Raw genomic sequence first — 24,891 nt, forward strand, 5'->3', positions numbered from 1 at the left:
GGGGAATTCTGAGAGAGGCAATTTACTCCTTTGGTGGGGTTAAGAGTCATAAAAACAGCCTCAAGGCTATGTGCAAGACCAGGGCTGCATTTGTGCAACTCTGCTTTAGAAGCCCAAATAACTTAAAGCCAGATTTCATGAAGGAGCACTTGCTCCCATATATTTCTATCCTGAGCTTGAGGTCATGGTCAAAAGCCCTTCTCCAAGAACAAATGCATGCAGTGAGATCAAACAGGTGGCTATGGCTAAAAGTTTATTCTTTGTTAAAGCACCTCTGTTGCAAAATGCCCTTCCTAGAGAGTTCCTTCTGGGCCTATTCTCTATTCTTTTCCATGCTAGGCATGAATATAATATATTTAATTGTGTGTATGTGCATATGTGTATGTATAATTTCCCAGGCTTTTAAAGATTCCACCACTAGTTGACTAATGGATTTTAAAGTTTTGGCTTTTAAAGTTTTGAGACCTGTGTTTAATTTTACTGCTTACCTTTTGCTATGATGTATTTCATGCAGCAATTGTATCTTATTGTTAACTTTGTATTTAACTATTTTTATTTACCATTCCCCATCTGGAAACCTGGTTATGGGAGTGGCATAGAAATACCATTAAACAAATCTAGTGCATACCAACATGCTAGTTACAAAAGTATGTAAGTATTAGTGTGATAAATATCCACAAAAACAGATAAAACTCAACCTACATATTGTACGCACTACTTTTTGAAGGGTTGCACTGAACTGCCACCATAAGAAGGTCTGAAAAGCTACTGTTCTTTGATGTAAAGTGAAATACTACTTCATGAATAAAAAAGGCCTCTTGTCAGCCCTTCAAAGAGACATATCCTTTCACCCAGCGCTCCAGACTACAGCCTTGAAATTTCTGCACAACACTCTGTGAACAAAGTCCAGACAAAACAGACACTTGAGATGTTAGAAAAATTGTATAACCCTAATCTCAGACACTTCTATAACCCTGCAGAGATAGCACTTCCATGCACTAAAATGAAAAGGAACTGACAAAATAAAAGCCTGACCCTCTGTTCCCTCACTTTGAAAACTAAAATGCAGTCACCAACATAAATATGTGTGTGTCAGGTTAGTAATTCCAAATGATCTGTTTGCTTGTAGAATTTCTTGAAAACCTGACAACAGATGATCTCTTGCCATGACAGGAAGTTGGCTCCTCTCAGAGTACTACCTTTTCAAGTGAAGTTTCTCTTTCGGAAGACCATAAAATCCTTTACCAACAAGGATAATATATTGATTTTGTTGCTCGATCTGCCACTGCTACAGATAGAGTCTGTCGGCTGGCGAAGCACTTGTTGCCTGCAGACATTTTACAGAAAGCTCTGTATCACTAGTCAGCCAGCTGAGCTTGCTAACACTGCCACATGCTTAATCAAACAGTAATTACTAAGAAAAGCAAGTGGCAGCAAGCACTGGAGGCTTAATTGAGATACGTTATTCTAATTAAAGAGGGAATTAATTGGCAGGCAATGAATTGCAATGAATTAGCAATCTTTTAAAAAGCGAATATACTTACCTAAACATAAATATGCATGCACTATTTAAGAGGTCACCTTTAATGCCACATCATTTTTCAGCTATTAAATTCTTATTTTTTAAAAAATGTTGTTGTGCATTATTTAATCAAGTAGATAGATTTGGGGGGAGGTGGTATAGAAAGCTATATGCATCTAGTACTGAAATCTACACTTCCATATGGTTACATTTTGATAAAGCATTGTCATCACTTGTCCCCAATCTCTATCTGAAGACAATTCATCCAGAGTTTTGTAGATTAAAATCATGTGGAATGTTTAAATGTATGAATGTACAGAATGTATATTCTGTAGAATATACCCAAATAACCAAGTTAATAAACAATAGCTGGTATCAGTAGCCATAGTAGGCTCTCCAGAACAGAAGAAAAAGTGTATCTATTTTTCCATGCTTGCAGAAATCTGTCCATTTTCAAATGGCTGCTATTTTCTGCCTCCTACTTTCACATGTATGAATCTGCTACCATTAATTGTTGCTTTGATTATCACTTTTAACATGGTAGACTTCAAGGTGATAATCAAGAGCACAATTAGTGATAGAAGCACATGGCATAAGCCTAAGGTTAATAACTGTGGGAATGACAGACTGGAGTAAGCAGATTTACGCAAAAAATTAATGTGATCTAACTAGAGTGAAGACACTGAACAGCTTGTATATTTCAGTTGTCTTTAGTCTACTACTAGTCTACTTAGTCTACATTAGTCTACTATTAGTTCCTCATCCAGTTATTCTGGATTTTCTTCCAAAACATTGTCAGCATAAACTAGTAACAAAATTTTATAGCCAGCAAGTGTCCCGTGGCAATAAATGTGCTGGACAGTGCAATTCATGTAATTTCTACTCTAGAGCTATAGCAGGAACTACTGTTATAGTCCTGCTACAGGTGCGCATGAAACAAAATGTCTGGTTAATATTGCCAAGCATGGTTCTTATTTTACAGCACTAAAACCAGAAGCCTTCTTGGTGGCTGCTCTCAGATCATACAACTTTCTTCTAAGGACTCTAGATTGCCCCCCTACTGTTATCTTTTTTATTGTTCAAGTCATTTTCAGTTTACGGTGACCCTAAGGCAAACTGATCACAGGGGTTTCTTGGCAGGCTTTGTTCAGAGGGGGGTTTCTTTTGTCTTCCCAAGATGGAAAGTGTGTGACTTGTCCAAGGTCACCCAGTTGAGTTTCCATGGCTGAGTGGGGATTTGAACCCTGAGTGGGGATTTGAACCCAGGTCTCCAGTATGCTATCCTGGCTTTTGACCTGCAGTTAGAGAACCTTTTAATTAAAGCAAGCTGTCTGGCACCTTACTGGCTGTTGAGGCAAGAAGGTTTTTTTAACAGCGAATACATACCCCCCCCCAGGGGCATTCAAAGTGTTTTTAATTTTGTTGTTTTAATATGATAATTTATTTAGCTTTGCTTTAATATTATAAAATAATTGTGCTCATCATTCTTTTAAGTCATGCTGTGAGCCACTGTGAGAGCCACTGGTGTAGTGGTTTGAATGCTGAACTACATATGGCCTATTATCTTAAAGCTGTTGCAACATGAATGCTGCGCTGCTAAGGAAAATTTTTTAAAAGGAACAATACACTATAGACTCACAATCTTGCCTTTTCATTTATTTATTTATTTTACAATCTAGGTTTTAGCACTGAATACAGAAGGAAAGGCTATTCTTTTCTGCTTAATTTCTCCTTCCTTATAAATCTCCATCAAGTTTCTAGAAGCTTTGAAATCAAAGTACACGAACATCATTGATACTGAAAACTGTATGATTTATTAAGCATCATTTTACAGATTTTGTTAGAATGAATTCCTTATGTCCAATTCAAGTACTAATGACCTCTCTGTACTAACAAGTATGGTACTGAAGCTACATGCCAAGTTATTTAGGTATGCCTTGGATTTGCTTCTGAGATCCCTTAATTACTCTTGGAAAAAAACAGGAGAGGATAAATCAAAAGTTTAAAATAGAAGAAAAAATAAATGTTGTAGTAAACAAAAAGCATGCATTCTCCAGGCTAAGGAATAATGTAGCAACAAAGCTAATTAGAGTCCCCAAATAAGCAAATACATAAAGAAAGTCACATTATTTCACTTGAGAACATCTCCATATAAATAAAAGAGCAGTCAGCTATTTTAGTAGAGTGAGTTGCAGTGTGTGAAGATTTTCAGACGATGAGTAAGGATCATAACCCAGAAGGTTCCACATGCCATCGTGGCATCAGTTGACATGTCTATGAAATTGGTGAGAGTCAGTCAGCGTAGACAATACTGAGTTTACAAACCAATGGTTTGGCAAGGTGAAAATAGGGTAGCTACTATGTTCATATGTTGGTACTGTGTCACATAAATCTGTAACAAAAGCTACTCTAGTAAGAATGCATTTATGAGCTGACTGGCAAATGACAATGACAGACAAAGTATTTGGATAATATACTAAAATAAATGCAGGAAGCCACAGATTTCTGTCAATTGTTTGACACTAAATAAACGTTTTCCTATTAATAAGAAGCATGCCAAGTATTTAAGATATTTGCCAATCATCTTTAAAAGCATATTTTACACTGTTTCTTCAAAGAATGGCTCTCTCTCTGTGTATGTATGATGAAAACTGATGAACTTAAGCAACTCTGTTGATCCCTTTAAAACAACTCTGTGCTTTTCCTATATTTGTTTTAAACAACTATGTGTAAGAGTTGCAATAGTACACTTCCTCTGTTAAGAAAAAGAAGTTTCCTCCTGTCAATGACATAACCTTCAGTTTAAATACAAAGCACCAGTCATGTGGCTGCTATAATCCTTCCATTGCCTGTGTCCACGGTACAGCTGTCCTCCAACTATGCTTTGAACTGGAAGTAGCTGTAGGAATATATTTTGGTGGAAGTGGCACAGTAAAACAAATCTTCAGTAGCTAAATAGGGAAAATCAGAAGTCTTCTTGGAGCACAGTTTAAATAAGATACAGGATGCTGGTCCTGTTGGAACAGCAAACACTCTGAAGAAAATGTACATATAATGCACAGGGATGAGCACTGATTTAGCCAAAGGACTGGTTAAACCCAATCCACTGCTTGTGCTATTTTATGGTGCTCCAAATATTGTTAACAGATGATATTTCAGATACAGTTGAATATTGCACTTGAGAAGATGCTTTAGTAGTTGGGGCAAAAGGCATGGCTTGAACCACACCAGATAAAGTAGTCACACTGAACCCTATTTGTTAGTCACACAGATGTTTGTTTGGTATTTTAGCCATATTTAACCTATATGTTGTTAAGGGATGCAGTGGCTTAAAGGTTAAGACATCAATTCTGACAATTGGAAGACTGGAAGGTTGAGTGCTGCATGATGGGGCGAGCTCTGGTCACTAGTCCCAGCTTCTGGCAAGCTAGCAGTTTGAAAGCATGCACATGAAAGTAGATAAATAGAAACCACTTTGGTGGGAACGTAAAAGCTTTCGGTGTAGTCATGCTGGCAACATGACCATCAGAGCAGTCCTTGGACAATGCTAGCTCTTTGGCTTAGTAACGGAGATGAGCACCGCCCCTACAGCTGGTTATAACTAGACATTAATGTCAAGGGACTACCTTTACCTTTAGCCTCCGAAGAGGCCCTCATCTCTGTCTCCCCACCTTCTCAGGCTCGTTTGGTGGGTATAAAGGAGAGGGCCTTCTCGGTGGCTGCTCCTAGACTTTGGAAATCCCTCCCCAGAGGCCAGGATGGCCCCTTGCTGTCCTTCTAGTGGCAAATTTTTTAAAAAATTGTGCTGCCAAGCATTTACAGACAGTTGAGGTTAGGGTCTTAATGCTCTGTGGTGCTGGATTTGAAGGTTTTAAGGGTCTATATATAGTTTATTTTTATTGTTTTAATGTTTAATGCTACCAGATCTGAGTTTCTATTACCAGGCTAATGTTCTAAATTGGGTTGCTGAATGGATCACCTTGGAGAATGAAGAATTACTGAACCTAGAAGGACGTGACAATAGATTTGGATGGCATGCTTATTTGTGGTATGAAAAAGCAAATGTACACAATGAATTTAAACACCACATTATTAAAAGATCTATTTTGCAAATCTGGCTAAAAATTAAAAAGTACTACAAGAAATTTCCTTTATAGGTTTCTCCTCAGGAAGCATTTCTGGGGAATTCTGGAAATCTCTAAATATATGGCTCACATATAAAGAAAAACTAAAGAAAATGGACCAAAATAAACATAATTTGAGACCTATTGAAGAACTCACACAACTTGACCCAAGAATGCACTGGCTTTTATACATACAGTTAAGAGAAAGGTTTAAGATGGATCAAAAATGTGAAGATTTTGATGAAGAATCAAAGGAATTAGATAAATTGTGGTTTAATAAAGAAGGCAAAAGAGTGGTAAACATTTATAAGTTTTTACATAAAAGACACCTAGAAGAAGAACCCATTCTGGAAACGATTATCAAGTGGGCAACAGATTGTGGTAGAAATATAGACCTGGATAGCTGGGAATATGCTAGAACTAAAACAAGCAAATACACAAAATCACAGAATTTGAGGGAAAATTACTTCAAAATGGAACAAAGATGGTATCTGACCCCTTGTATGTTGGAAATGCCAACCAGCTATCAGTACATGCTCCATGTTTGGTGGTGATGTCCTAAGCTTATCAAATTTTGGAAACAAATTCATATGACAATTGAAAAGATTTTTCAAATTACATCTGAACTAAATCCTGAGATTTATTTGTTAAACATGTTAAATAAAATCCCAAAGCAGATTGAAAGAAAACACTGGTGGATACTATTGTACTTGATAACAGCTGCAAGGATAACGGTTGCCCAAACCTGGAAAAAGAAAGACATACCGAGCGTGGATGAGTGGTGGTTGTAATTAACAGAGATGTTAGAAATGGACAAACTTACAGCTCTCCTGAACCATAAAGATGTAAAACAAGCTGAATTAGAATGGTTTCTGATAGTCAAATTCTGTATATTGACGTGGATGTAAAAGATAATGGTGCAGAGGACAAGAAGTTTAACAGAACTGCTTATGCTCCAGGTGATAGTCTTATAGTGGCTAGATTTTTCATAAATAATTTTATTTTATTGTTTAGATATTAATTGTATCATATATACATATATATTTATATATATATCCTTTGTTTGGAACGGATTAAAAATAAGACATTTAGATTACAGTTAATAAAACCTATTATTAAGAAAACCTATGGAAGTTGTATTTGATATTTGCTTGGTTAGGATTATTTTGCATTATTATGTATAATAATCCAATGGTTTTATATATATGTAGAAGCACTTGTTTTATATTTTGATATGTTAAAAATAACGTTTTTAAAAAGAATTTTTTAATTTTTTAAATATGTACTGTTTTTAAACACTTTTATCTTTTACAATGCATGTTATTATTTTAATGAGTTATGTGTTTTAATACTATATTCTAGTTTAATTCTATTTTGATGCTCACCTTTGTATGATTTTAACTGTATTGTTTTTTAATTTGTAAACCACTTTGTATCCCAATTCTGGGGGAAAGTAGGATATAAATAAATATAATAATAACAACAATAAAGTATTTCAGAAAAGATGGATTAGTGCAAAAGGATAAAGAGAATTAATGTAATAATCACCTCAAAGAAACAGAAGCCATGACAAAAAAGGAAAAACAAGAGACCTACAAGACCCTTGAAATCAAAGAGAAATTTACAGTGGGCCCGCCCCTTATGCGGGGGATCTGTTCCAGATCCCCCCGTGTAAGGGAAAATCCGCCTATGCTTGAGCCCTTTAGGAAATAATGGGGCACATACATGTGGCGGCAGGGCAGGTGTGCACCACGGGCATGCAGACTATTGTTTTACTCCCCGCGGGGCTTCTGCGTAAGCTGGAAACTGTATAAAATGTGTCCGCGCATGGCACGGGCACACTGTACTTAATTCTGGTTCTACAGCCATTGGTTCTACCCAAAAAGATCCTTAGTTCCTAAAGGACAACTGTAATTTTTTTTAAGTTGCTTGTTTGCCTCTCCCCTTGTCCCACCATACATCTGTTTTTTTGTTGTTTTTTTTAATAACACCTATTCTGGGCAAGGTGGGTTAGTGACATGAATCTTCTTGATATTAGAGGTTTGGTATAGAGATTGGGAGACAGCCTGGTGTAGTGGTCTGAGCTTTGGACTACAACTCTGGAGACTAGGATTTGATTCCCCACTCGGCCATGGAGACCCATTTGATGACTTTGGGTGAGTTACACATTCTCAGCACCAGAAAACCCCATGATATGTTTGCTTTCAGGTTTCCATAAGTCAAAAACTACTTGAAGGCACACAACAGCAACAATATAGATTACTTCGTTTCTCTTACAGCAGGGGTGGAAATCATATGGCCCTGCAGGTGCAGTTCCTTGCATTACTTATTATTTGTTATGTTGGGAGTTGCATATGATTTTCATCCGACTTACAGGGATGTATTTATTCCAAGGTTCATTCAGTTCCTAACAAATTGCAATAGTTCACATTAACATTTATATTTCTCCTTCAAATCTAATTCTTTAGATCTAATGCATAAACTGATATTATATCAAATTATTAATGGACTTTCTAAGCCTTTATCTTTAGGATGGATTGTTTCTCCATGAAACATTCTTTCAGGGCAAAAATGGGCCTGGGGAGGGATTTTTTTTCCCATTCCTGTGGGGGTACAGTGATCCCTGGTTACATGACTTCTAGTTTGGATTTCACTGAAAATTGTTTTTTGTTCCACACCCAGCTGTGGGGGCTAGTGCGGGACCAAACTGCCGGGTTTTCACAGTAATATGAGTGATTTTCAGCCAAGTAGCTGAAATATTTAGGCTCAGAGGCCTTGGGGAGTGTTCTGGAGGGCTTAGGACATGACAGAAATGGAGTGGGATATGCATGTGGCCTATGGGATGTACTTTCACTTCATGTTCTAGGAACTGTTATCTGAATCAATATGGGAAATATTTTGTTTACTAACATAATGTCATTAAATTAAGTGGTGGTCCTCAGATAAGCCTAGGGGTAATTTTACATCCATTGCTACTTTGGGAGCTAGTACTATTGATTGCTGTTAGTCCTTCCATGCTTGCATCTACAACAGAAATTATATTTTGAACTGTAGAGAAATTAATCATTGCTCCTTTAAACTTAATTTAACTACAGTGGACCCTTGTTATACGCTGGGGTTTAGTTCCTAGATCCCCTGTGTATAACAAAATCTGTGTATACTCAAGCCTCATTCAATGTAATGACATAGCAAAATTGTGTCCCTTATAAAAAATGGAAAATCAAGATTTGATATTTGAAATTTATACTTTTTTTGAACATTTTCAAACCGTGTATGCTTGAATCCGTGTATAAAAAATCCGTGTATAAGAAGGGCCGACTGTATTCTGGGTTTCTGTCAATTTTCTTTTCATCAGACTAAATCTAATGTCTCAATAACATACTTGTGCTAATAAATTCCTCTATTCAACAATCCTCCTCGTCAAGTGAAAATGTGCTCCAGAGCAGAGCTTTTGGGAGGGAGTCCAGGGCAAAGGGAGAATTGCCACTTCCCAGTTTCACTGATGGGATTTTCTTCAATCAAGATACTATTATGTCTTGGACATAATTACAATGGAAAAAACAAGAATGGAATCTTGAAATGGACTGAGGATCTTTCCCATCCTTTGACTCACCTTAATGAGGTCTAAGGAATTTATAATGCTCTACTTTTGCTTTCTTTTGGGGGGAGCTTTCACTTTCATCTGTACCAGCATACAGCAGATATTCTAAAAACTTATTTTAACTGCCACCAGCATTTCATATTAGAACCCTAGCTCAACTTTCCCATGGGTTCATATGAACTGCTTATAAAACTTTCTTGGCAGCAGTATAAACTCAGCACAGAAGCAACCACTCAACAGTTTATTAGATTTAGGTCCTCCTAGAAATGTCTTTAAAAATATAAGACTACAACTGAACTCAATAGGATGCCTTGAGTTCAGGAATCTTAGAAAATAACATGCATATACTTTGGGATATTTCCCCCCATTGTTTTCATCCAGTATATATCACACAGTATATATATACCCACTCTCTTCCAGGTCAGCATTCTCTGAAGATGCTAGCCACAGATGCTGGTGAAATGTCAGGAATAAACTCTTCTAGAACATGGCCACATAGCCTGAAAACCCCACAAAAACCCATGTGGTAAGACTTGCCATGGGCATGGTTTCGGCTGTTGGGTAGACAAATGCTGAACTGATGGGGGAAATGTCAATAACTCTAACTGATAGAGAACATTATGAATTTAGATTTGGTGGTAGCAGACCCTCCCTACTGGGTGGGAGACTGATTAAGATGGTCCATGTGCAGAGATTGATGGACTCCTGCTGATACGGTTGATGATGCAGCTGAGGCCTTGTCTCTCTATGAAATGGCAAGAAGGAAAGGTCACTAACTCAATTATTCCCAACTGTTCACTCCAATATAGTGGAGCCTGTAATTTGCAGAAGAACCATCATAAAACAAGCTGGATGATGGATAGAGTACCTATTATGTGTCTATTATGCAGGAATGGGGGGGATTAGCTTTGCCTCAAATATTTCACCCTTGACACGCTGTTCAGCAGTTATTCTGAGCTGTGAGGAGCCTATTGGGATCAGGCTCAGAGAGGCTAGCAATGAAACACGTGGTTACCTGTTATTACAAATTGGCTAACATTTCAAGGCACTTAGGTGGCACAGTTACCACTGAATCAGGGATACATCCAGTGTACCATTTGGTTGAGTTGCTGGAGTTTAGTTTCAATTGTTGTGTCCTTAAGATGTAAATAAGGTGCTTGGATTGTTTCAATGTGCAACACTGCAGCTTATCTAAGGCCCCATACAGACAGGCCAAAATAAAGCTGCTTCGAGTCACTTTGGAGGTATGCTGTTTCAATGATGCATGCGTCCTAAGAGTTCGGAAGCTGCACCAAAGCTGCGCTCCAGTCCTTAGAATACATCATTTAAACAGCATACCTCCAAAGTGACTTGAAGCAGCTTTATTTTGGCCTGTCTGTATGGGGCCTAACAGAGGTGGATGGATCTGGGTGCATTAGATTAGTGAGAAATGAATGCTGTCTTGAAGGAGGATGTAAAGCACCCCCTGAAGAGGACCTCTCTAGTCCAGAGGTATGCAAGAACCATTAACCTGTTTAATATTCTACATTAGGGAAAGGTGCTTGAGCATGTAGTGGCTGGGCAGCTTCATACATTCTTGGGGAAAACAGAGTATTTGGACTAATTTCAGGGTAGGATACTGTACGAAAAACATCAGTCAACCTAAATGATTACATTGTTGTTGTTAACTGCCCTCAAGTAGATTTCAGCTGATGGCAAACCTGTGGATGAGGCCTCTCCAATACCCCCTGTCCTGAACCTCTCTGCTCAGATCCTGTAGGCTCAGGCCTGTGTTCTCCCTAATCTGGCATGTGGTCTTCCTCCCTTTCTACCTCCTTCCACCTTTCCTAGCATCACAGCCTTTCTTAATTATTGATTTTCCTCATTATGTGGTCAAAGTACAATTTAGTCATCCTGGCTTCAAGGGATAGTTCAGGCTTTGTATGTTCTAGGACCCATTTGTTTGTCCTCTTGGCCAACCACAGTATCCTTAGCACTCTTCTCTAGCACCACATCTCAAATGAGTTGATTTTCTTTCTGCTGCCTTTTTTTAACTGTCCAGCTCTCACATATGTACATTGTGATAGGGAATACAATGGTTTGGACTATCCTCACTTTAGTGTTCAGTTGTCACCCTTTACATTTTATGATCCTGTCCATTTCTTTCATAGCTGCCATTTTTTGTCCTAGTCTTCTGATTTTTTGACTGTAGTCTCTGTTCTGATCAATCTTTGAACCAAGATATGGGAACTCTTTTTAAATTGTCTAGTTGTCTGAGGTGGGTTGAGGGTTCGGACTATATATTTTTAATCTTGTAAGCCGCCTCGATTGCATTTTGTAGAGGCAGGATATAAATAATTTTTTTATTAGTATTAATTCTTGTAGATCTTCTGTGATCATTATTTTTGTTTGTTTTTTCAATATTCAACACTTAGGCACTTTCCTCCTTGACTTTCTTCAGTAATTGTTCCAACTTTGAGTGAAAGACAGAGAGAGTGCTACCTTGTTGATCTCCCTAGAACTCTCAGTTTCTTTTCATACAGTTTATCATGTTATCTTACTGAACAGGCCCCATCAGATAGGAATGTGAGGCACTCCATCTTGGAAGTTTCATACTTGGGGATTTCTGTTTAACTCTATAGCAATTAAGCTGTGATGTGTTAACATGGGTCAGTCTTCCCTTCCCATGCTCTTTAAAATCTATATAAAGCCACTGGTGTGGGTCATAACAACTGGGGTTGGGTATCATTAGTATGCTGATGACACTCAGCTCTATTTCTCCTTGTGGGAGGACTTAAGTCTCCACTCCCCCCACCCCCTCCTAACATCTGCTGACCCTGAAGGAGCCTGAAGGGACGCCTGCTGCAGCCAGAAGCCAACACTCCACCTGAGGCTTCCCAGCCAAGGCAAGGCAAGGCAAGCCAGGGGCGTGGCTTTGTGGGAGGACTCAAGTCTCCACCCCCCCACCCCCTCCTAACATCTGCTGACCTTGAAGGAGCCTGAAGGGATGCCTGCTGCAGCCCGAACATTGGCATTTCAACATCACTAGCTGCTCCTGGCCTGTGAGGCTGACTGGTTTTAGGCTTTTTGGGGAATATAGACTTGTCATTGGAGGGATTTGACATGATGCACTACATCTGTCCATTGGCTGATCTCTCTGGGGAGGAGGTTGATATTGATGTTAAATGAGCAGCTATTCAAGTAGTGCGGGGCAATGGAAGATATGGCGTTAGCAGGGCAAGAGGTCATTACAGAGGAAGGTGTGATAGATGTGTGATACCTATTCCACCTTCCAGTAGCCCTGCTATCCCAAAAGATCTGGGGAGCGTGCCTAACCAGTTGCCGAACCTCTCTCTGCTCTTATGTAATGCCAGGTCAGTGAAGAATAAGTCCCAAATCATCTACGACTTATTGACAGACCACAACGCTGACCTGGCTTGTATCACGGAGACCTGGCTTGGAGCAGACAGCTCTGTAACCTGGGCTCAGGCCCTTCCGGCCGGGTACTCCGTCAATGAGCAGGTGAGGGGAAGCGGGCGGGGAGGGGGTGTGGCCATGGTCCATAGAAACAACCTTACCTTAATCAGGATACCTATCCATGCATTAGATCACATTGAGTGCATTTACCTTAGCTTGAAGACCAGGGAGAGTCTGGGGATTCTGTTGGTTTACCGTCCACCCCGTAACCTAACGGACTCCCTAGCTGAGCTGACGCAACTAGTCTCGGAGCTGGTGTTGGAGTCGCCTAGGCTGCTGGTCCTGGGCGACCTCAACATCCCCCTCGAGACTGGGTTGACCAACCTTACTGGCGCAGCTCGGGAGTTCATGCTTTCCATGACAAACATGGGCCTCTCCCAGATAGTCTCTGAGCCTACACACTGTGCAGGTCATGCCCTCGATGTGGTCTTCTGCACGGAACAGGCATATCCGTGGGCGGAGATAATTAGTATCGTTGCCTTGTCATGGACGGATCATTTCCTGGTTAAGGTTGGACTGAAGGCCACTATCCCTCTCTCCGGGGGTGGAGGACCGATTAAAATGGTCCGCTCTCGAAGGCTGATGGAACCCGTCAGGTTCCAAGAAGCCCTAGAGGGTATTATGGTTGGCAGTGCTGGCGATTCTGTTGAAACTCTGGTTAATATGTGGAATAACAACTTTACCAGAGCAATTGACATGATCGCTCCCAAGCGTCCTTTCCAACCCGCCCAAAATCGTAATCCATGGTATACAGAAGATCTTAGACAAATGAAGCGGGCTGGACAACGACTAGAGCGCAAGTGGCAGAGAACTCAACTCATATCCGATAAGACACTTCATTCGACCTTTCTTAGGTCCTATCAAGTGGCGATAGATGCAGCTAAGAAGTCCTTCAATTCTGCATCTATCGCGTCTGCAAAATCTCGTCCAGCCGAGCTGTTCAGGGTAGTGAGGAACTTAACCCAACTACCTCCTACCCAGAACCCATTATTAGATTCTTCTGAAGCCTGCTGTGACGCTTTTAATTATTATTTTGCAGATAAAATCTCTCTGACAAGAGCTGATTTGGATGCCAATTTGAGGACAGAGACTACTAGAGAGGCATCCAGTGCCTCCGCCATTACTGTTAGACTGGATCAATTTGAGTCGGTAAGTACTGAGGATGTGGACAAGCTTCTCTGTAGTTTGAAAAAGACGACTTGCCCTCTCGACCCTTGCCCAACCTGGCTGGCTGTCCAGGGGGGAGAAAAAATCATGGAGATGCTGAAAAACATAATTAATGCATCCCTCAGGGAGGGCTCCCTGCCTCCCTGTCTCAAGGAGGCAGTAGTTAGACCACTCTTAAAAAAGCCCTCCCTGGACCCCCTGGATAGAAATAACTACAGACCAGTCTCATTACTACCATTTTTGAGCAAGGTGATCGAGAGAGTGGTCGCCAATCAACTACAAGCAGTCTTGGATGAAACGGATTTTCTGGATCCATTTCAAACCGGATTCAGGGCGGGATACGGAGTTGAGACTGCCATGGTCGCCTTAGTCGATGATCTCCGTCTGGGCATCGACAGGGGAAGTGTGACCCTGTTGGTGCTCTTGGACATCTCAGTGGCCTTCGATACCATTGACCACGGTATCCTTCTGGAACGCCTGAGAGAGTTGGGTATTGGAGGCACTGCATTGCAGTGGTTCCGATCCTACCTCTCGGGCAGGTTCCAGATGGTGTCGCTTGAGGACAGCTGTTCAGCCAAGAGGGAGCTCAAATCAGGGGTCCCTCAAGGTGCGATCCTGTCCCCAATGCTATTCAACATTTACATGAAGCCGCTGGGAGAGATCATCCGGAGACATGGGGCGGGGTGTTATCAGTACGCTGATGACACCCAAATATACTTCTCTATGTCTCGGACTGAAGCAGTGACTAAGGATGGCATCTCTCCTCTGAATGCCTGTCTTGGGGCGGTAATGGACTGGATGAGGGAAAACCGACTCAAGCTGAATCCAGGTAAGACGGAGGTACTTGCTATAGGAACCCCGAATCCAGGAATGGAGTTGTGTCAGCCAGTTCTGGATGGGGTCACACTTCCCCTGAAGGACTCTGTTTGCAGCTTGGGGGTGCTTCTTGACTCGTTGCTCCAACTGACAGCTCAGGTGGATGCGACAGTCAAGAGCGCCTGCTATCACCTTCGTTTGATACGCCAACTGCGCCCCTTCCTGGAGCCAAGGGACCTGGAAACAGTAGTACATGCACTGGTAACCTCTCGATTGGACTTCTGTAATGCGCTCTACTTGGGGCTACCCTTGTGCCAAGTTCGGAAACTTCAGCTGGTACAAAATATGGCAGCCAGATTGATCACAGGAACTTCTAGGAATGACCATATAACACCGGTCTTGAAGTCCCTGCACTGGCTGCCTATTAGTTTCCGGGCAAAGTACAAGGTGTTGGTGATTACCTTTAAAGCCCTACATGGCTTGGGCCCAGAGTACTTGGGGGAACGCCTTCTTCCCTACTGTCCGTCCCGCACACTACTACAACCAAAAAAATCTAGGCTAACATCTGTCTCCCAGAGGGCCTTTTCTACTACTGCTCCTAAACTATGGAACGACCTGCCGGAGGAGATCCGTCACATTTCCACTCTGGTAGCTTTTAAGAAAGCACTCAAGACGGATCTCTTCCGGCAGGCCTTTCCAACCTAGTTACCCTCCTCTGATATAGAGATATTTGTCCCCTCATCTGTCTATTTTCCCCCGCCAATGTTTCTGCCTATTTTTTGGTTGTTCAATGTTTTTAATGTTTTTAATGTTTTAATATTATTACTGTTCAATTCTGTTTTAGTACTGGGAATGGGGGGTGGTGGTAGGTCTAGGGTTTGATTTTTTTAACTCTATTGTAATTTGTTGTATTTTATTGTTGTAACCCGCCCGGATTCTTTGTGATTGGGCGGGCTAGAAATAAATCTATTATTATTATTATTATTATTATTATTAGACAAATGAATGCAATCTATGTTGGACTGCACCTGAAGATGAGATGGAAGCTACAGTTAAATTATTGATAGCAACATCTAAAGTAACTCTATTCCATCAGTTTTAAATTAATAGAATTGTGTGCCCATATGTATGTGTTCAGAGGGGAGTTTTCTTTCCCTCCTCTGAAGCTGAGAGAGTTTGACTTGCCCAAGGTCACCCAATGGGTTTCCCTGGCTAAGCAGGAATCCAAACCTGGTCTCTATAGTTGCAGTCCAATGCTAAAACCACTACACCATGTTGGGTCTTGTCATATAGATGCATATAATACTCCTGCCTGAGGTCTGTTGGAAGGACACTTCCCTATGTGCAGATGTAGGAGAAGATCTTCTTTACTAATGGCACCACAGTTGTGGAACACACTCCTGTTAAAAGGGCCAACTGACACTGATACTGGCTTCAACTTGGTGCCATGTTAAAATGTGGCTTTTTAGTGAAGAAAGTGGATAAAAAGAAAACCAACAGAAACACAAAATTGATGGGTCAAACAAAGCAGCTTCTGGCTGCTTCTGGAGTGTAGTGTTTACATGACGCATGTTCCCCAAGTGGCCAGGAAGCTGCATGGAGGCCGCGCCAAGGCAGCAAGAGCCATCCCAAAAAGGAGCGGACTGAATCCACTCCTGCTGGTGGCTTGGTTGGGACTGTGGTAGTGGCCCGCATTGAGAGCCATCTGTGCGGTCACTGCAGCCTCAGAGTGATCTGCTTCTGGGCCATCTGCTTCGGCCCACATTTGAGATGTGGTGCAGGAAAAGAGTGCTGAGAATACCATGGACTGCCAAAAACAACAACAAATGGATCCTTGAACAGATCAAGCCAGAAATCTCCCTGGAAGCCAAGATGATCAAACTGAGGCTGTTGTGCTTTGGGCACATCATGAGAAGGCATGATTCATCAGAAAAGACAATAATGCTAGGAATGGTGGAGGGAAGTAGAAAGAGAGGAAGACTGCACACTAGAGGGAGAGACTCAATTAGGGAGGTCATGGGTTTGAATTTACAGGATTTAAGCAGAACAGAGGAGGACAGGGGAGCTTGGGGATGTTTCATCCACAGGGTTGCCATGAATAGGGTCAACTCGGGGGCAGTTAACAACAACGAAGTTTAAAATTCTCTTATTGTAACATCCACCAAAAATGAGACAACTATTTCTATATGCTCCTACATTTGAAATGGAAAATAATCTGCAATAACAATGTCTGCAAATCAGCTGTTCCAGAATTTAAGTGAGGTGAACCAAAAGGCATACTATAAACATGATGGCTCATGCAGAAACACTACAGAAATTACTGAAGGAGAACCATATGTGATGCATACCACTTTACAAAAGGAAAAACGTGATTTCCATAATAGTACTGGAACAAATTTTGTTTCATATATTAGAAGTTAAATCATTTTAAGTTTCACTGAGGGAGACCACTGCTGACATCTCACGTCAGCAACAGGGCAATTTCCCAGCATAAGACAAAGCCTAGAGGGGCCACCTCTCACCCTGCGATTTATCACATCAGCCAAAATCAGATCACAAGCCCTAGCTATCAGCTCCTCAGGATAAACTCCAGACCTCTGGAATTGAATCTACTGATGGCTCAGCTGAAGTTGCTATTAGGCCACAGAAAATCTAGTCGCTATGGAAGGACCCATGTTTTAGGTCTGATTCTTCCAGTTTGTTTTGCCTATATAGAAAAAACAAACAATACGCTTACAGTTAAGGTAACATGGGGTGACGTCCTTATAGTAAGGTAATACAGAGAATTTTTGAGACATTTATAAAAACTCTCTCTTTAAGCATTCTAATCAAGTCATGCAGGAGTTTGAGTTTTAATGTATGATGATGGCACATAGTTCTGTCTCACCTTTCCACACAGCAAATCAAAGGATGTAGAGGAAGTCCGGGACAGATTTATTTATTTGTTTATGGGATTTATATCCTGACTCCCATCCCAAAGTAGGATTCAAGGAGGCTTATAATAAATTTAAAAAGATCCAGTTAAAACATTTATTTACAAAACTTTCAAAGAATTAAATATCAATATTATTAAAAACATGATTAAGACAGCTAAAACACTTAAAATATATTTACGTTAAATTAAAAAAAAAGAGCACAACACTTACACACACACTACAGCTCCATAATTAAAATTCAACACCCTGTCTAAATAAAAATGTCTTCAAAATACCAGCAGAAATAGAGCAGGTAGGGGGTCAAACAGACCTCCCATGAAAGGGATTCCCATAGCCATGGAGCAGCCTTAGAGAAGACTATCACCCATGTCTTCACCAAAGATGTGGGACTGAGAGAAAGATGTCCCTTGCAGATCTTAAAGCAAAATACCTTTTTTCAAATAGATTGGACCCAAGATGTGTAGGGTTTTAAAGATCAAAACCAGCACTTTGAATTTTGTCCAGAAATGAACCAGTAGTCAATACTACTGTTTCAACGAGGGAGCCAGTCACAGGATCCATGCACCCAGCCCTGGTCAATAGCCTGGCTACAACATTTTGGACTCGCTGAAGTTTCCAGGTGAACTACAGAGGTAGAAATTCTATGGGATGGGAAATCTCTGTAAAGCTTTACCTCTCTTTATCTCTGGACAGCTGTACAAAACTGATCCTTCATGAAATGAACTCCTTTTTAAAAAGCAAACTGTTCACCTTGATGGTGCTCCAGGGCTTATAGTGTGGTGAACTGTAGGCACCAGCTCTGGCCATGAGTGATTCATCTTGTATGCCAACTGCTACATGGAATGATCAGGTATGACCTTGTTTACACATACACTGGCTGCTTCTAAACTGGACTATTGCAATGTAATAATAATAATAATAATAATAATAATAATAATACATTTTATTTATAGCCCGCCTCTATATTATATACAATATACAATTAAAATCCACATTTCTAAATAATGCCCTACCCCAACCCCCTCCCAATCATAATAAGGTAACAAACTAAAAACAGTAGCAATATAAAATGAACAACTATATAAAATACTAATTAAAAGAGAAAAATAAAAATTAGCTAAAATTAGAGGTAATTAGAGGCGAGACATCTATCTTTCTTGGGGTAGATGAAGGCTATCTATATCAGTGAAGGGGAGGCTAATTTGGAAAGGCCTGCTGGAAGAGATCCATTTTAACAGACTTTTTAAAAGCTTCTAGAGTGGTAATGTGACGGATCTCCTCTGGCAGGTCGTTGCATAACCTAGGAGCAGCAGATGAAAAGCCCTCTGGGTTACCACAGCCAATCTGGTCTCCTTAGGCTGCAGTAAATTCTTCCCAGAGGCCCTAAGTGTGCAGGTTGGATTATGTGGAGGAAGACACTCGGGCAAGTAGTCCGGACCCAGGCCATGTAGGGCTTTAAAGGTTATAACCAACTCCTTGTACTGTGCCCGGAAACTAATTGGCAGCCAATGGAGAGATTTTAGGACAGGTGTTATATGATCGGTTCTGGATGTACCTGCAAGCAGCCTGGCTGCCATGTTTTGCACCAATTGAAGTTTCCAAAGTTTCCGAACTTGGCACATGGGTAGCCCCATGTAGAGCATGTTGCAGAAGTCAAGTCGAGAGATTACCAGTGTGTGTACCACTGTTTCTAGGTTGCCTGGCTCCAGGAAGGGTCACAGCTGGTGTATCAGCTAAAGCTGATAACTGGCACTCCTGACCATCACGTCTATCTGTGTTGTCAACTGGAGAGATGAATCCAGGAGCACCCCAAACTGCTCTTACATAAGACTGCCTCTGAATATAACTGAAAATTACAGCAGGCATAAATGGATGCTGATATGGAAGTCTGTAAATAACCTCTTCCTGAAAAAATGCACATTTCCCCCCCCAACTGAACTGGCAGCCTATAAGTTTCTGGGGCCAATTCCAAGTGCCATTCTTAGCCTTTAAGACTGTACATGGCTTGGGACCAGACAATGTTCACACATATAATCCTTTTCTTATACTAGGATTTCCTTCAGGCACTTGTTGTTACGATCTGTTAGGCTGACACTAACAAACGATAGGGACTTCCTGGCACTGACCACACAACTGTGGAATCTCCTTCCTACTGACTTATATCTTGTCCTCTATATATTGGCATTTAGACAATTTCTTCTTCTTATTATTATTCAATCACAAATATAACTATATATAATGAATAACTGTCATTTCTTCCCCCTAACCCATACACAGGCTGAATGTCTAGAAGATTGTCTCAGACACTCTCTAATCTGCTGTTTATCCATTTTCAGATCTACCTTCTTTTCCTATATACAATCTAATTCTGTTTTATTTGCGCTTCTACAGACACAGAACAGTCTTGGTGATCTACATTTAGGTAAGGACTGAAACTCTGAAGCTGCCTCTAACCAAGTTCACAGTTAAGTGTACATGTTTCAGAGCAGTTTCTCAAAGTACTTTGCTTGTTAATATAGTTACTGTATTTTTAAGCTTCTTTTGTTCTTGTTTGTACTCATTTTGTGAGGTTGTAGCTCTAAAACCCCTTGCTAAAAATAAGTTAAACAAATAAATCAGAAAAACTGTCCATTCAACAACAACAAAAAAACTGGAAAGAAGTCTACAACATCTGTATTTAGGATTAACAGTTAATACTCATAAAATGAGTTTAACTTCTGCAGATTGATCTACATTTGCCTTTATTAGAAAATATACAGAAAAGTCAAACTGTTGCTCCCTCACAATGTCCAAAGATTTCAACTGGGTTTGTACCTGCAACTGTTTGCTAGGTTTGTAGATTGCAACTTTGAAGAAATCAGTTTAACATTCACTTTCCTAATATTTTAATTTGATAAGTGAAAACAAAGAGTGCAGTCAGCTCAGAAATATTCCTCAGCACATATTATCTGGGCCTTAAGTAAAGTAAAGGAAGCCCCTTTGGCATGCAATTTTGAACATACTAAAGTTTGTGAAGAACTTAAATAATGGTTGCATTTTGTTATGTTATCACTGCAAATTCTTGTTCAGCCACTGCTTTTGTTTTTAAAAAGGTAAGTTATAAATTTTGAAGCCAAGTGAACTATGAATTCTGTATACTGGGAGTTTGGTTACCATTTTTCACTTCCAAAAATCAAATGTGATACAACTGTCATTGAAGATTGTTGCTTTAGCTATGACATTTCCATTAGGAGTCTTGGCTTTACCAAAAAAAGTCAGACGATCGTATAATGTAAGCATAAATATCAAGTTGCATCACAGTACTAGTAAGGGACCACACGCTGAAATATGCTAGAATGTAAATGCTGCCAAATTTATGATCTGGTAATGATTAGCAAAAGAATGCTACACAGTTGTTTCTAATTTTACTCCTTCGTGCATATTTAAAATAGGTTTCATGAACACAGTTTACAATTAATTTACATGGCTTCTTTATACTGTATTTCTTTAAAATGGGATAACCCAACAATTAAATTTAGGAAGTGTTGGCATGTCATATATAACTTCACTGAAGAGAAAAATACAGTATCTGGATTTCAAATGGCACTTACTACATATTAAAATTGTTTCCTGCTGCTTTTTAACCACAGTGTAGTCAAGATACACAATTTCATATTTCAAACTCTTGCATCTCTAAGGACATTTTAAAAAAAGATTTTTATGACTTCTTGAAATACACATTTTACTTGAGGAAAGGCCTTTTACTTGCTAGATATGCTTATGCTGTTTCCTGAGTATTCTGAGGAATACTGAATACCTGTTGCACAGAACTAACCCTCAAGGCAGCATACGCAGCAAAAAACCCTTACCAATTTTTCATCAACTGTGATGAGTTGCGTGTCTTGGGCTTGGTCCTGTGCCAGTTGCCATGTGGAAGTGTTCAGTGACCTGCAGTGCAAGACTTGAAGTTAAAAAATGATTCATGCAATGAGAAAATAGAGGCAGACAAATCTTATATAAACAAGTTACTTTAACAATATCCATTTTGTTAAAAGGGGGGGGGGGGTGAGGGCACAAAAATCCTTCCCCCTCCCCAATTAGTTCTGTCTGCTGAGTTTTTGGCAGACTCCCACTTAGCAGTTCACAACAGGCTGCACTTTATGTCAGCCTACAGGCTCTCTGTCACACAGAGACTGCCAGTGGCAAGGACTGTACTACCCTATGAAAGTACAGTAGCTGGTTTGTCACGAACAGACAAGGAAAAAAATACAAAGCTCTTCCAATTGCTCTGGAACTCTGAACCTTCAATGATGGCATCAGATTTTTAAAAAGTTTTTACTTCCTTTTTAACAATTCAAACTGTAGTGTTATAGTTCGGCAGCAAGATCATAAATAAAATAACTCCATGGAGACTAGTTGAGACACAGATTATGAATTAATGTCTAGATCTTGTTCAAAATTTTTCTGATCCACATGGTCCTCTATAAATGATCAAGACAATCATTTGCAGCCCCCCTCCCACCACACCTTTGGTCTAGTAGTAGGTTTGCACAAACAGAAAGTTGGATCCCAAAAGCACATTTAGGAGGTCTATTGCAAGGGGGAAAGCATGCTTCCCTTTGATTAGAGTACTATGCAAGAAACCAAAGGCTTTCCTTCTTATGCAAGAGCTTGAAAATTCTTAATGTGATAGAATCAATTTATTACAGTATTATCACCATCAGAATTTATTCAAGCATCTGTGGAAGAGCAATAATGGGTCCCCTCACCCCACCCCACTCACATTTCACTAGATTCAAAACTGGATTCAACTACAGTTACTGCTTATCATTTTAAGTAACTGGAAGCAAAACAGCAAACAAACCACCAAACCAAACCAAGGAAAATTGATAGAGCAGAAATAGAAATTTCAAATATACACACAGAACATAAAATTTAATTTATTTTGAGAGTGTTTATGTGCTTGCTTCAACTATGTTCTCAGCATAGTTTATCGTGTGCAGTTCCTACATCAAAAACAAAATAGGAAATATTTGTCTGTTAATTTCTCTGATAGTCATCCTCTGGAAAGCTCAGATCAGCAAATTTAGTACAGTATACAAAGAATTTAAAAACCAGAATCTTGCTTGGTAAATTGCCCTTCAAACACTTATATAATTCACAAAGCTAGACAAGGCTTCCAAACATAAAGGAACTTTTAAGTTTATGAAGTGCCACAGCTACATTGTTGGCAAAGATTCCAACATTACATGATCATTACAGTTTCTAAAAGCCAGCTATATGCTATGAATCTAACTTATACAACAGTTTGAAAGACTGCACATCCTCATTCTCAAAAAACCACCATCCAACAGCAAGCCAAATCTAAAAAAGATTTTCAGTTTTTGAATTTATGCTTTAATCTGTTGATATTAAATATGTGCACTGCTAATTATATATCTGAAAAAATCAGTTCTATGACTACTAGAAATCATTCTGTACAAGACATTTCCAAAACAGAGATCATTCCAGATATGTTTGAGAGACTGGCTGAAAAAAAAATATTTTAACTCAACTAAAAAAAGTTCCATTTAATAAAATGAAAAAGCTAGAGTTTCCCATACTTTGCCACTGGGAGACTCAACAAGTTAACAAAGAATGATTGAATGGCTCCCAGAGTAGCACAAACAAAATAAAACCAAATCATCAGGCAGGTCAGGTGGCACTCTCTCTTTTTATAAGTTTGGCTGAGGAAAAAATCTTGTACTTCTACAAGATGAAGCCACAATCTGGTGAAAAGAGGCATTGCTATACTAGACATCAATGATGTTAATTAACATAACAGGTGTAGGTAGCCCACAACCCACACAGCTACTTGTGTTACAGAGCAGGCTATAGATTAGGTCTGGTGAAATGTTTGCCTGGAACGAACTGTTCTTTGTACTTGGATGGAACAGGGAGGAGCTACTGTCTCATGATTCAGTGTAATACAATCAAAGCCTGGCCTGTAAGAAGAAAAGAAGAGCCATCTCACTCAGTTATTAGTCATATCTTGGGAATGGCTATCTAACAGCATTGTACCTATAAAATTACAGTTAATTTCTTTCTCTTTCCATTGTAAAGGAGCTGATTCAGGTATTTAAAGGAAGTGCTGTATATACTCATTTATAAGTCTAGAAATTTTAGTCAAAAAATTGACCGCAAAAATCTGGGTCGACTTGTCCATGGATCAGTGTAAATACAGTCGCCCCTCCTTTCTCGCGGATTTGAGAACCGTGTTCTTGATTAGTCATGGAGGAGCAACTTGTGGGGCTTGAATACGTGTAAGTCTCCATTTTTGCATTGGGGGGGTCCGTAATGGATCCCCCACGAAAACGGAGGGTCGACTGTACTGTACTTTAACTCTTACAAAAAAGGGAACCATCCCCTGGTGAAAAGCAAGAGTGTAATGTGTTCTGGAAGCACTACTCTCTCATCCATCCAGCTTTTCGGGTAAACCCAAACAGTTATGTAGTTATTTTGTAAGTTCTTTAGCATCTCTCCTTTGCCTCATCTTCTAGATTCTTTGTTGCATGCCGCTAAGTTTTACTGTCATATTAAAATCCATAATTTTAGCCCCCAAACCTGTCCCTAACTTATACATGAGGTCGATTTATAGTCGCGTATATATAGTATTTTAAATTATCTTGCATCTCAGCATAATCACTGCTAGAGAGAAAAATACCAGGATAACAATCTACGAGTTCTTGTCCACTTGGTCATGTTTCACTTCTAATGTAAACAAATCGGTGGTTAATATGTTATTCTTGTACAGTATATATTCCTTTGATTCTTTGCAGTCCAGTTCACAGCATAAGCATAGAACTGGAACTAGCTTGGTAGAGAATCTAAATTCTGAAACAGAGAGATAAAACAAGGTTTTGGATCTTATCATTCCTTTCAGCGGACTTTGCTTTCATAAACCAATGACATGCTATTGTGTAAGTAAAGAACTGAAGTGTGCCAGAGACCAGCATGTTAGAAGTATCACCCACTGTTATGCCTAAAAAGGGAAGCAATATTTATTCTCTCTTAGCAATGTATATGTAGTAAACTGGCCTTAGAGAGCCAGTGTGGTGTAGTAATTTGAATGTTGTTATGTTGGTATGTTGCTTAAATGATGTATGCATCCTAAGAGTATGGAAGCCACGCCAAAGCCACACTCCAGTCCTTACGACTGGAGAATGGCTTTGGCACAGCTTCTGGACTCTTAGGACGCATGCATCATTTAGACAACACACCTCCAAAGTGACCTGAAGCAGCTTTATTTTG

General features: G+C 39.8%; 1 protein-coding gene across 2 annotated transcripts in view; it reads right to left on the reverse strand.

Annotated features, from left to right (window-relative positions):
- Positions 1 to 24,891, reverse strand: part of NDUFS4 (NADH:ubiquinone oxidoreductase subunit S4) — a 70,205-nt gene that overhangs the window by 32,399 nt on the left and 12,915 nt on the right. Inside the window, exon 2 of one of the 2 annotated variants that reach the window (XM_089495687.1) lies at positions 21,471 to 21,549. The exons of the other annotated variant lie outside the window; for it this stretch is intronic. Coding sequence (XP_089351813.1) covers positions 21,471 to 21,549 — 79 coding nt within the window. The remainder of the gene's footprint in view (positions 1 to 21,470; positions 21,550 to 24,891) is intronic. 2 annotated transcript variants of the gene reach the window in all.

The sequence above is a fragment of the Sceloporus occidentalis genome, unplaced genomic scaffold, assembly GCF_023333645.1.
Source record: "Sceloporus occidentalis isolate IW3139 unplaced genomic scaffold, rSceOcc1.0.p SCAF_1, whole genome shotgun sequence".
In the NCBI taxonomy this organism is placed as follows: Eukaryota; Metazoa; Chordata; class Lepidosauria; order Squamata; family Phrynosomatidae; genus Sceloporus; species Sceloporus occidentalis.